General features: G+C 32.9%; 1 protein-coding gene across 8 annotated transcripts in view; it reads right to left on the bottom strand.

The window, feature by feature from the left end:
* Window positions 1-6,064: 6,064 nt before the first annotated feature.
* LOC123705270 (ecotropic viral integration site 5 ortholog-like) overlaps window positions 6,065-14,353 on the bottom strand; it is an 85,714-nt gene continuing 77,425 nt past the window's right edge. For all 8 annotated transcript variants that reach the window (XM_045653981.1, XM_045653985.1, XM_045653982.1 and 5 more), the window contains one exon: window positions 6,065-11,338. In XM_045653981.1, coding sequence (XP_045509937.1) covers window positions 11,189-11,338 — 150 coding nt within the window. In that variant the 3' untranslated portion in view covers window positions 6,065-11,188. The remainder of the gene's footprint in view (window positions 11,339-14,353) is intronic.

Below are 14,353 nucleotides of genomic sequence, written 5' to 3'. Positions count from 1 at the left end.
TTACATGTTTACTGGGTTTTAAGATTTTATTTATGGAAATATAAAGAACTACACTGTTATGATCAGTAAGAGATGTTGGAAGTATAAGACAATGAGCAGCTAGTTTAGTTTTAAGTAAAACGTGATCTAAGCATGATTTATAGCGAGTAGGAAGAGAATGAGCCGGTTGAATGCCATGGAATGCTAGCATTTCCAAATAAGTGAAGGCGTTTATATCCGAGCAATTTTCGCTAATGTCAATATTAATGTCACCCACGATTATTATATTCTGAGTGGAAGAATAATTCATCAAAATGCTGTTTAGAGATTGAATAAAGTTATTTATATTTTTATACCCTGGAGGTCTATAAATAGCAATAACGATAGTATTACGATCTGGTTGAAGAATAACACAGTTTGCGTCCACTATTAGTGGTTCCGATACCAGAGTAACTAATTCATTTCTATAATACACCACGACGCCTTCGTTTTGAGTACGATTGTTCGTACTAGCGTGATGGTGGTACCCTTCCATAATTGGTATATTATAATTAAGTGACAGCCAACACTCCGTCAAGACAACATAGTCCCACAAAACTCCACTGCTGGTAAGAATCGCTAATAGACCATCAAAATTACAACTTAAGCTACGTATATTTTGCTGGAAAATTTTTAAACATTTTTTAGAAACTGGAAGGTGAGACCGACAGTCTTCAATATCACACATAGTAGATTCAGCTATATTAAAGGAATCTATGTCTTTGTGTATTTGATTAACATCATCGAATTTTAAATAAAATGATATAATACTGATTGTTCATTATATAAAAGGGCGTATACGATTTTTTAAGACAATACAAAATAACGATACCTTCTACATTTGTACATAGAAACGTATATAGTGTATTTAAAATTGGGGTTTTTTTAATTGCGACAAAGAGAAAACCTAATATTATAGCCTTACAACAACAAGCAGTTGTGTCTAAATTAGATAAGCAATATTTACTTTTTTTTAAACAGATTATAAAAGCGGTTGTATTGTAGTAGTTGTAGTAGTAGTAAAAATAAATTTTAAATATTTATAAAAAAAAACAAAGTCGTCGGGGCTGCCATGCCAACATAGTCATAATATAACCTCATTATCAAAATATATGGTACCTACTTAATTTTAAAGATCGTCGAGAAGTTTGTAAAATAATTATTTATTCCTTTCGGTTTCTTATTTTCATGTAATATTTTCAAGTGAGCGAGACCTACCTCTACCTCCATATTACATTCCTACATCATATTGATATCTATAAGTTTGTTGCTCCTTGACATCTTTTAAGTTGGGCTTACAAATTGTAATGGACCACAGTGGCAATTTTTTTAAAAGTTAAATTAAGGATATTTTCCTGTGCAGATAAGATGCGCACTAATAAACGCAACCACTGCGGCCAGCCAGACAGCCCGGACTGTAACCGAAATAGCAAGAGGAACAGCATATCAAAGAACCAACTATACTAAAATGCTTGTCAACGTTGCTACCTCCTAGAATTTAAGAACAACGAAATAATGGTCTACGCCTATTTACACTAAAATAATTTGACATAGTTGGTTAGAATTAGCATTCGCTCGTTTGATATAAATGCATGGTCACAAATATATTTTTTTTTTGTTCAATATAAAAAAAAAATATTTTTTACTGCAAAATATTGATAAAATGGGGATCTCCGTTGTCTATGGTTCTATGTGTATGAGATATTGTAAAAAAACGGTTGAATCATTATAATTAGTTATTTGATGAATTGTTTGTTTTAAACGCTCGCAAATGTCAATTTTTTTTTCATAATGTTGTCCTTGTTTTTACTACCATGGATACCATCTTTCTATGGCTACGACTCTTGGCTACGACCATACGTAGTCTTAAGTCTTTACCAAAATCATAAAATTATAGAGAGCGTCACATCAGATAACTTAGAGACATTTTGTGATATACATATACTTACCTATTTTTTTAATTAAAATCGGTTAAATAAACTCAGCTCTGCATAAAATTAACCTCTAAACTAAAATACCGCTTATCTATGGTGGTTAAGATGAAGAATTTGTCTGTTTGCTTAAACGCTCTAATCCCAGAAATCACGTGAAAAATTACTTACACATGAAAAATTATTTCACTGTTAGATAGTCCATTTATCGAGGAATAGGAGCATAAATATCATCATGCTAAGCGGAGCAATGCGGGTAGAACCGCAGGGTACAGCTTATATACCTACCTACTTCTTATTGTCATGATAAATTGATTTGTTTACTTTTTATATTGTTTCAGACCATTGTTCAGCGAGGAAGTACATCCATTTATGAAGCAAATAGCAAAGGGACCGAAAATGCCGGAAAAATGCCCATGTTCTAAACCAGACTATAATTGTAAGTAAATGATTTTTGACGTTTTATTTATAAATTGTTTGTTTTTAATGTTTTTTGTTTTATTATACCTTTATAAAAAAGTAGTCGATCGATTTAATTTTATTAAGGTTGATATGTTCATATTATAAGCTAAAAAAGTATTTTTTCGAGTATGATGCAAGGTTCCAAATCGATCAATAAAAATAAAGATGTGTCATGCATCTGCTCACAAAGGAGTACGAAACTTGTGGGAAACAAAAGGTGGAAGTTATTTTTGATAAATGTTTTTTTTAAGTGTCTCACTAGGCTTGTTATGTAGACTAGAGTAGATAATTTTTGAAACAACAAAAAAATCGCAGTCGGATGAAACCTATTAGAAAAGGAGGGGAATATGATGAAAATAAAAGGAAAAATAAATTGCGGTCAATCTCAGTCCGGGAAGTGGGAGGGGGGGAGCTTTTAAGAGAAAAAAATGTTTTCTCTCGATTTCCGACAAAACTACAAGTCCTACGGAAAAAAGTTCAATGGCAAAGTTGTAGGTAATAAAAAGTTCTACAACTTTTGTATTCACAATTTTTTCACATAACTTCAAAATTTAGGTAAAAATTCAATAAACCAAGTTTTTGGTCTTTTATTTTTATCTACTTCAAAAATTAATTTTTTTTCTAAGAAATTTGGTGGAAACTTACTTTATTATGTCCCAAATATAGTTGCTGTAATTTATTTGATTGAAAATATTTTTTTTTTCGCCTTACTTTGAATTAATACCAAAAAAAGAACCTAATTTTCAATCGAAAAGTCACCCGTCAAAATATCAGCTTTTATCAAAACTTGGGGAGCTTTTTGTTCATTGAAATCTCTACTTTCATATGGTGAAAAAAAAATAAACATTACCTACCATAGTAAATGTTCTCAGGAAACGCATACAAACAGTGTGATAATGAGCTTTTACTAAATCAGGCACACTCCTCGAACTCTATCTTTTTTCTTGTATCGGCTTTTGGGTAATATTTCAAAAGAAAAAAAAATCGTCTGTTGTAAGACGTAACGATTCTACTAATATTTTACATTTAGGGGAAGGAGGCCTAAAGTGGGCACAGAGCCTAAAGCGGGCACTTAGTATAGTATCGGAATTTTAAAAAATGGCGCGCGCGCGACGCGTGAGCACGATCCCCACACCCCTAGCCCACCTCGCGGCTGTCGTTCGATTCGGTTGCGAGCACGCATTTCAACAAATGAAATGCGTGAAATGAAAACATGAAATTCATGTTTTTCGATGATTTTTGAAAAATATTGCAAGGTATGTAATATGTGTTCTTTTTATTTTGGTGTTTACAATCCTTTAACCAAAATTTGTAAGTTATTAAGTGGCTATCTGGCCGTATTTTAGTTCCATAAAAATCCGCGTGTCTAAAAATTTTGATGTTAGAATTTCGTCTGAACCTTTCATTTTAGCGGGCAGGGTAAAGCGGGCACGCGCCCGCTTTGCCCCGTCCGCTAAAATTCACTTACATTCTTTCTTTCATTCATTACACACACATACATTCTTTTGTTAATTTGCCTTTTCCTTTCATATGGTTAGTAAATATAAGCGTAAAACTTCACAAGCCTCATGGCAACGCTCAACTATGCAGCAAGCAATGCGAGAAGTGCAAGAGTTAGGAAAACCTGTCAAAAAAGTAGCAACTAAATATGGGATTCCAAGAACGACATTGCAAAGAAATCTTAAATCGTTCGTGTAATGAGCTTGGTAGGTTACTACTGTCTTTTCTACGGAACAAGATATGGAGCTTTTGGAATACGTGGACTCTTTATTTTACGGGCTGTCTAAACAAGAATTTATGGAACTTGTATACTTACCTATTACTTAGGTACATTATTTTAGGAATTATTTTGTTTAAATACTTGTCGTTCACATGTTATGCCGACCTTTATAATTTGTTTCATCATTAATGACAATTATAAATTTATTTTTAATTTTGTAATGAGACTAGTTATATGAGACTTTTATTTTTTTAAGTTCCTTTGTTTCATATATAAATTTAAAAATAATTGTGTGACTGTTTGAAATACATAACTTATAAAATATTTTTGTCTTTTACTCTATTTATTATAATTATATATTATTTGTGGCTGTATATTTTGAAATCTGCTGTTTAAATCCAGGCCTGCCCGCTTTACCCAACTACTGCCCGTTTTGCCCTAAACGAAAGCCCGCTTTAGGCCTCCCCTTCGGGCAAAGCAGGCAATCGTAGGCTTTTAGTAATCTGTTAATAATTATTATATACTTTAACTTTTGACAAATTTAACCACGTAGCATTCAAAAGTATTTAGTAATGGAACTTTTTGCAAAAAAATAAATGGTTTAACTTCTTTTTAAACTTCATTTTTTTTTTAATTTTCCGGTAAGGTGCCCCCTTTGGGCCCACTTCCCCTACAGCATATTCAAAAGCAAAATGATGTCGATAAAAACATTTCAGGTCGTTTGAGAAATTTGTATTTGTTACATTAATATAGATATAAGTATTATTATAGAGAAATATATTATAAGTTACATTATTATAATAAATAATTTAGATATTAAACATTGAATGTATTATTTTGCATCTGATCACCTATATATTACAGTGATGAATTAAAGCACGTAAGTACACTGTACAGCTCCTCAAAGACATAAGAATGTCTGAGAACTGTAATATCGTTACCACACATCAACACTAGCGATACAACTCTGAACTCTCCCTTTTTTAAGAGAAGTTTTAGACTTTTAAGCTTGAGTAACAATGTACCTTTATAGGTGATAAATCATGTAAGTTGACCAGTAATCTATACATATAATAAATTATAATATAAATACTGTTATGCCTCCTCCACACTACTCACGAAGTTCCTCGGCGAAGTACTCGGCCGAAGTTGACTGAAGTCCGCGGTGCTACACTACACACTCGTTCAACTTCGCGAGGAACGCATACGTTCATATTCAGAACGAACTTCAGGTAACTTCGTGCCCTTTGGCTCGGGCGCAAAAACCGACAACAAACGGAAGTCGGCCGAGGCGAGGTAAAGTTGGACGAAGTAAGCCGAAGTGCCTCTCTACATTATTCTATTCGTCTAACCTCGTTCAACTTCGCGAGTAGTGTGGAGGAGGCATTAAAAATAAATGTTGTAATTATTATAGACCATGATTTTTAGTTTTTTCTATTTCGAACCAGCGTGGTCACCCCACATAAAGAGACAAAAACATAACCGACGTCTTTCAAGGTCACATTTTTTTGCTTCACTGCAATTTCCAGTGTTTTACATAATACATATAAGCTTCTCGATACAGTATCATCCGTTGGACCGTTGGTACAATCTCTGAAAGAAATATTCATGACTTTTATCATTCCTGATATAGCGAGCCTTTAAAATATGCTCATACTTTTTATGCTTCTTAAGAATGTATGTATTATTTATAAAAGGAAGCTTAATTAAATCGGGCTTTTTTAAATAATTTATCTGATTCTACAGTAGGTAGGTAGGTAGGTATATTAACTATATTCTTATGAAAAGTGTAATCTGTTTCCTAAAAACATGAATTAACTCACATGAATTCATTCTCCTTCATATTATTATTAAATATCATGCAATTGAACACCAATATGATATCGAAAGGGATTTTTAAAGAGGGAAGTTTACAAAAAAGAAAAAACCAAAATATTTAAACATTACTTTATTTCCTTAAAATAAAATTCAATACAGTTGATCATAATACGAAAATACGTGACATATGAGGGATTTAAAATATTATGCTAGAAACTCGATGTATAAAACGAAAGTTTAAAAATTCCATCACAATACAAATTACTCGAAACGATATAACTACTGCTAAAAATATTAAATCATCTATTGCTGCTTAACTACCAACGCGATATGAATTGAACCCGTGTTCGTGTACATCTATCGATGAATGAGCAAAGTGCACTTAATTCGATTATTTACTGATACTGTAAATTCCTAGATTTTAAAGTAATAGCAATCATAGGCCTTGGCATCGATTCCTCGGATGGCGATCGAATTCTGGACCGATTTCTCAATAAACATACGTATGAGGTACGAGCCGTCGTACTATAATGTCTTGTTGTTGCAGTATTGTTTCCAACGTGGAAAAATAACTAGCGTCTAGCGCCATCACCTTCCCGCACTGGAAGTAATACTGCTATTCGATGATGTTATAACACTGTATCATTTATCTAAAACAAAATACGCAGCTTAAATAATCACTTGGTTACTTCTATATTGAGAAGATGGTCCAACGTCTCGTCGTACATTAATATAATCGAAATATTGCAAACTAAAACCTGTGAATAGCATACAAATTATTTTCTTTACGGAAGCAGATCAAACATAGGCTACTCAACTACTACTACTTAAAAATAAATTGGTTATACAACTAAACTAAAAATTGGTTGTTTGTAAAGTAGGTTTACGATCGAGATGTTTACGTGATAACGTCTTATTGGTGGCAGCGCTCGAGATGAGTCGGGAGATCGGTCCGTCTCTCTCTCGTTATACCTGCGGTCGCGCTCGTGAGGTTTTGGTGTGACACAAGTTTCTGAACATGTCACCCGACTAAAACGATTTTAAAAACGTTATCACGTTAAAAACGTGAATTATTCTTATAATCAGAGTGCATTATTAATTATAAATTCATAAGAAACGATCATAGCTGACATGGATTTGAGTAAAGTCAAAAATTAAATTCCGCTGCCATTCATTAAACGTAAATCCATGTCAGCAATTAAGCATTAGCAGCATCAGCATAAATCCAAGAAGCAAATGTTCGTACAAAACACTTCACACTTAGTCTTGCCGTAAATATTGATACAAGAAAAAATAGTTGCATAGAATTATAATTGTTTATCTGTATTAATAATACAAATATTAGGAGTTTGTTTGTTCTTCTTTTCTCTGTATCTCCTAATTTCATTGAAGTTTGAACACCGATTGACTTTGAAAATTTGTTAACATTATTTACGACCAGACTAAGTATATATCATATAAAATTCGTTACATCTAAAATCAGCGCTTGGCCTCGCGCTAATATAATAATAAAAAAAGAATACAAACAATGATTTCGCTACTGCACGCTGGTTGTACCTCGTATGCTGAGCGATAATATATTAAAGTAATTACAATTATTATATTAAAACATTAATATAATAATTTCATCAATAATTTCATTTCATTTCAATAAAACCTAATCCTTTACAAATATATTATACACCCACAGCGCTTGATCTGCAGTTAACAAAGTGAAGCCACCATAGTAAGCTAGCCATCGTATAAATACAATGAACACGCACACACTCTCACCATAGTAAGCTAGTCGGCCGCCATTACGTCATGAACTACCGACTGATTAAGCGCCGCCGTAAAATGCCGTCTCGCGTGGTTAAATGGTTTCGCAACAGTACAATTTTATATTAGAAAACACAGGTGATTACATTCTACAGGAAAGAAAGTTATTTCTTTTATGTTTTAATGACAAAATGATTACGGCAAAATTTATAGAAAAAATGCAACCGCCATTGTCGTCAGGACAGCTGTTGCCATTGTTTCAAAATTTCATTCTCCCAAAAGTCGGGGAGTTGATGCAAAGTTAATTTATTTTAAAATTACGATAATAAATTTGATACAAAATGCTTGCTTTATAAATTTATTGCTTTTTCTTCTCACAAAAACATGCATACTATGCTAACCCTTATATAACACGCATATTTAAAAAAAATATTACAGCCAATTAACACTGTATTTGACATCTGTTATAAGACAGTAATTTTGAAAATTTCAAAGTACATAATATATGTTTACTTAAATCGAATGAAGCATGTTTCCTATTTGTTTGGTTATAAACTGACATTACCTCTCCTCCCCCCAATATTGGTTGAACAAGATTTCATACATTTTCCTTTGGTTTCGCGTCCAATTGTTGATTCGTCAAAGCTAAATAGTAATTGTATTTATGCATAGGTTCTTATAGTTAGAGTACACAATATAAAATGTACAAAAAAATTGAAAAATAAAAATACTAGTGTGGGGTAATTTTACTGCATCTGGCAATCAATCTGGCACACACACATAGATGCATCGCCGCCATTCCTAGGCTTCACTCAATGTTTAGACGATATTCCGTCCGTCTTTTTTCATAGGTCCATGGGGAAAATAAAATTTGTAGGCGTGCTGAGCAAAACAATAAGTATATTATTAAAAAAAGTTTATTACATTTAAGTCATTATACATAATACAGTGAAACCTGGTTAAGTGAGACATCAAGGGACCTGCAATGTCGTTTCACTTATAGAGGTATTCCACTTACCCAGTGTCTCAGATATACAGGTATAAATAAATATCTGTCTCATTTACAGAGGGTTCCATTAATAGAGGTGAGAATACAGATTCATAAATGGATATTAACTTCAGTTTTTCACCTAATGATAACGATTGTAGCTTTCGTTTTGACATTTTTCAAATAAACATCTGTACGATAGTAAAGCAAAACTAAAACTGAAGGTAATTGAAGCTCAAAATTTGTACTTACGTACTTGGAATTACGTGTGGAATTTGTGGATAGAATAAGAATGAGTAAGCAAACAATGTTATCTCAGTTACAGAGGTTTATGCATACAAAATTTACTCGCTGTCTCATTTATAGAGGTAAGTATGAAGATAAATCGAAAGAACAAATCCCAGATATAGAGGTTTACACGTCCCACTAACAGAGGTAATTCAATGCCAAAGTGTTGGGACCTCAGCATGAGTTCCAGTTATGGAGGTTTCTCACTTATCCAGGTCCCACTTAACCAAGTTTCACTGTATAACAAAATCAACTTTTGCACAGGTCAAATAATTTTAAATAATGTGTCAATTAATACATTAATAGCTTTTTTATCATTGAACAAAATAATTAACATTTTATAGCTGCTCAAATTCCTATAACAAAAATAAAATTCATAAAATTCAACTTAATAAAAACTAACGATACCTATATTTAACTTTATTTGCAGTTATACAAAACATTTAAGCCGCTGTGCGTGAGGGGTACATAATTATTATATTATATTACTGTGAATGTCCAAGTGAATATTATAGCGATTTCGTTTCTGGCACTCGCTGGCCACGAACGCGGCACGCTTGGTTCGTGCGTTTTGCGGTTCATAGTTCTAACAAAACCCAAAATCTAGCCATTTTCAAGTAATATATAATTTAAAAAATACTGTAATATAAGTCAAAGATGTTTATTGAAAATTAATAAATATAAGTAGTTAACTTTATTTTTTATGTTGGTGAATGTTAATGATTAATATCAGAGTATCTTAACATGCACTACATTTTGAACTGTCAACTTGAATCGTTCTAGTCTTATAGAGTGTTTAAAACATTTTAACTGGCGCCTACAAATAATGCATCGATACAGTTATGAAATTTAATATAATATATTTTGTTTCTTATTCTAATTTACTTGTTTGATAATAATTAATTGACTGTTAGGTCTCGCGATAAAACCAGTTAAATAAAGGGGAAAAAACTTATGTAAATATAAACCATTGCACTGCAGCTCGCCAACTCAATGATCACATAATATTAAGCTCATTAATTAACAAATACTTTAGTAGCTGAAATAAATACTGTTCTCCAATGCGAATAACATTTGAGTCGGTAAGCATAATAAAACAACACAAACACACATAACATACAATAAATTCTCCGAGAGCTCAACGCGCACATTCTTACTCTAATCTAAAGCCTAATTAACTAATTTCGTGTAATACATTGAATAAATATTATTAAGCCTTATTGAGATTGTGTGCCGGTACTCCGAATTGACGTTTCGTTATCTCACTTATAAATTCGTGCCAATAAATGAAGGTATCATAATTTCCGACTATAGTTTCTCGCTTGCTCTCACACATTTTGTTATATTGCTATCTCGCTCGCAATCGCGCCACTTATGACTCGTTCATTTATTTGCGCATCACATGCTTGTATACATTTAGTGCCAAGGAAGTGATGTCTTTAGAAGTGATTTTAAGCTCCTTATATAAATTATTGCTCCAGTAACAAGCGTAAGCCTAATTAAGAATAAAATGGAATGTACGTTAATTATATTACATGATAAGTAAGTGAAATTAAAAAAATATTCTCAGAAGATTTGAAAAAATATAATGTATTTGAGATCAAAGGTTATTTAGTTTGGCATATAGTGATCACAAGGGTTTGATGAAAGGGTACGATTAGTAGACGGTGAAGGTTCAAAACCTGTTTATTCTACTCAAAACTACTACTACTCTCTGTCTGTCTGTATGTGAAGGCATCACGTAAAAACTAACGGTTCGATTTCGATGAAACTTGGTATAATTATACCTTATTATCCTGGGCATAAAATAGGATACTTTTTATCCCGGAAAAATACGTAGAAAAAAATAAATCTTAATTTTTCCGCACGTACGGAGTCGCGGGCGGAAGCTAGTACAGAAAATAAGATTATAAGATGAAGATTACATACACAAAAAGAAAAAAGAAAAAGAAAAAAGATTGTCTCCTTGCTTAATAGATTGAAACCACCCGATTCCGACACCAGGTCGCGTATTACAAATCACTCTAGAATCACCACTCTGGTTCCACCCATAGAATGTATTATTTGTGCATTAAAAACAATCAGGAAGGGAAGATACGATTCCAAATACAGTTACAAAAAGTCAATATCAACACACTAAACATTATAGTCTGTCGTTTTCACGATCCGACTCCGTACAAATCTATAATTGAAAGAAAGATATCGCTACGTCTTCTTAGAGTCCAGGGAGGCGGAGGATTCCCTCCGCAGCACGAGTTTCAGTTTGTCGTCCTCCTCCAGGTCCTCGTCTAGTGACTCGCTCCTCGTGAGCGTGAGACCGAGTGCGCGCGCCTTCCACGCTTCTAGCCTCATGACCTGGAATTGTGCACATTGTAAACGATTAGTGCGTTGTTTTGTACGCTACAACGTATACGTACGTACGTAGACGTATGCGTGCGTACTGCGTATGTAAGGAATCGTATAAGTATGTACGTTACTACGTGATAAGTATGTATACGTTGTTATAGGTGCACACAGAAATGAGCGCATAAGACTAGCTCATATTACGTTGTTTGAAAACATATAACGCCGTCTTGGCTTTACCTAGCTTATAAGTATTATAAAAACTAGGCAACACACAACACATTTAAATGTTTATGATTTAAACATGGATTACTCAGATATAAGACAATCACAATTATTTTTCTTGACTTCTAAAGTCCTTTTCAGCTAGGATGATTCCTGTGACACTTCATTGTGTTCCGAATTACGTATTTTATGTATAAAAAGCAAAAATAATTTTAATGCATAATATTTTTATTTTAAGGCGGCATTATTACCAAAAACATAAAAATTAAACATAAAAGCTACTAAAACAAAAACAGTATTGTTTAGTTTAATATAACGAAAAATAAAATAAAATAACACAAAAATATATTACCTACGCAATTCGTGTACGTGAAATCGAACGTTGAAAAATTATAGAGTTGGAAAATCATATAATCGACGCCCATCTTGTGATCGTTTGTCAATCGCGTCAATCGTCTGTACGAGTCCGTCAGCTTTGTATACAAGTTGCATTTTTATATTGATACTTTACGTGGTATTGTGTTATTATTACTAATTGTAATTGTTCACTTTTTGTCGCTGTTGTTTGCTAAGATTCCTTAGTTAATTGTTGGCGAAATGCCGAAATAACTGATTTTGGTCCTTTATTCAAATCGATTTCATTTCCATATAAAATATTATCGATTATCGGAAACAATTGATACGATTTCAGTAAAGGCAATCTCTACACGTGTCAATAATCGATGTGTCACAGGAATCATCCTAGTTGAAAAGGACTATAATTACTTTTATACATAATATAGAAAAACGTCTGTGAGTTATTTTTAATAATAAATATTGTTAATAGTACTAACTACTGGACATATTATCACAAACAAAGCAATGCCAAACACTAACAAAAATACCATACAAGTATATTAAGATAAGTTAATTTGGTTTAAATAATTAAATAATTTAATATTGTTTTAAGATATTCTTATATATTAATATATGTTAAAGTTATTGTGACATAAGTAGATAACTTCTATATTATTACGATAATAAAAGAATTTTAAGAAACGCTTAATGATGCTAAAAATATATAATTTGAATAGTTGTAGAGATACGCTCATCTTAACCATTGTACATATTTTATTTGTAATCTAAAACTTGTCTTGAATTTTGATGCTGATTCAAGGACCATAACGACAACATAAAAATGAAAAATGAATACGGTTGTCATTTTAGCAAAACACGTGCATTTTCTATCTAAACATAATATTGGACGAATTTACTACAAATGTACGTAAACAAGAAGCCACTACAAAGCAATATAAACGCCGAATGAGCAAGGAAAAAGAAATAAGCATGCTGCTATTCTAAAGTATACACTATCACTACTTCTTGGGACACCCAAATTATTATGTACAAGCCAATTGCAAGGCTTTCAAAGGGTATTTCAATATTAAAATATACAGAAATATAGAGATTGCCTCTATCAAACCTACATTGAGTATTGTGTGCATGTACCTACCCTCCAATGACAGTCGAAAGTGATAAAGACTATTTGAGAGAATGTGTACTTTTACATTTTTAAGTTTTATTTTAGTTTTAGTAAAACATTATTTTCTATACGAAACTACAGCGAGCGAGAATGGATATTTCGACGGCGTATCTAGTCAATACTATACTACACACACAAGCTACGTAACTTACTCGAGCCATTTCCAGGGCTCGGAGTCCGGCGTGGTGATCGGTGTTGGGAACTGTGCAGTGAATGTTCACGTTAAGCCAATGTACATTGTGGAACAACGGCGTTTTGGTGTTCAGTGTGCACTGCCCCTTATCTTAACTCGACTTTTAAGGAAGTTGTGGGGAAAATTTCACATTTTAATGGATATACTGGACAGATGTTTTAGATTTTTTGAGGAAATTTTGATAGTCTGTATTGTTCGAGATCGATTATGTACATAAACATAATATAATTTTTTTATGGAGCCCTCACGAAAGGAAATACACACTACTGCTCGAGAGGGTTCAAAGAAAGTTTGCTCGTTATTTGTATTTAAAACTTTACGGATATTATCCTTACATGTATCCATCTCTTTTCGTAATAGGCATGGTTGGCTTAAATACACTTGAATTGAGACGAAAACTTGCTCTCATAATCCACTATTACTTATTATTAAATAATCGCGTCGACAATCCTGTCGCTTTGGGTGGTTGTGCGGTGCCGGCCGCTGTTCGCGGAGGCCTGTGTGCGGACGCAGGCGGCCGGCACCGCTCCGACACACTCACCCCTTCATCTGTTAAATCATGTGCTGGCAAATACTGTCCAAGACCTCTGTATCAGGTACTTGGATGCACATTGTATGTAACTCCGTTTTGTTTCCATTTTTGTTAACATATTGTTACTAAATTCTATGTACGCTTTGGTATTATTACTGTAAGTACAAAGAATGATTCTGTTTCAATAAATAAATAAATAATGACTATGATTCTGTTATATTCTGAGGATTTTATACATTACATATTTTATATATTTTTCAAGCGAACTGACTCTTATTGAATTTTGATTGGGTTTTCGAAATTAAAATGTGATAACTGGTAATAACATAGAGAAGTCTAACAAAATAAGATTATGATTTTGGTCTTGCCGGTAGTTTCTATTGCTTGCTTTTCCCACAATAAATCTGTACGGGGTTGTAGGGCCCGTACAAAATCAATATTTGATGATTAATATGTCAACACAAAAAGAAAAGGAATTTCAAGGAAAATTAGGGGACAAGGAGCAATGCACGAACGTTGTTAAGACACTGCGTGTATAACACGGCAATTTTAAAC

The sequence above is a fragment of the Colias croceus genome, chromosome Z (assembly GCF_905220415.1).
Source record: "Colias croceus chromosome Z, ilColCroc2.1".
Lineage (NCBI taxonomy): Eukaryota > Metazoa > Arthropoda > Insecta > Lepidoptera > Pieridae > Colias > Colias croceus.
The sequence above is the reverse complement of the archived record's forward strand: the minus strand, read 5'-3'. Positions and strand labels throughout refer to the sequence as shown.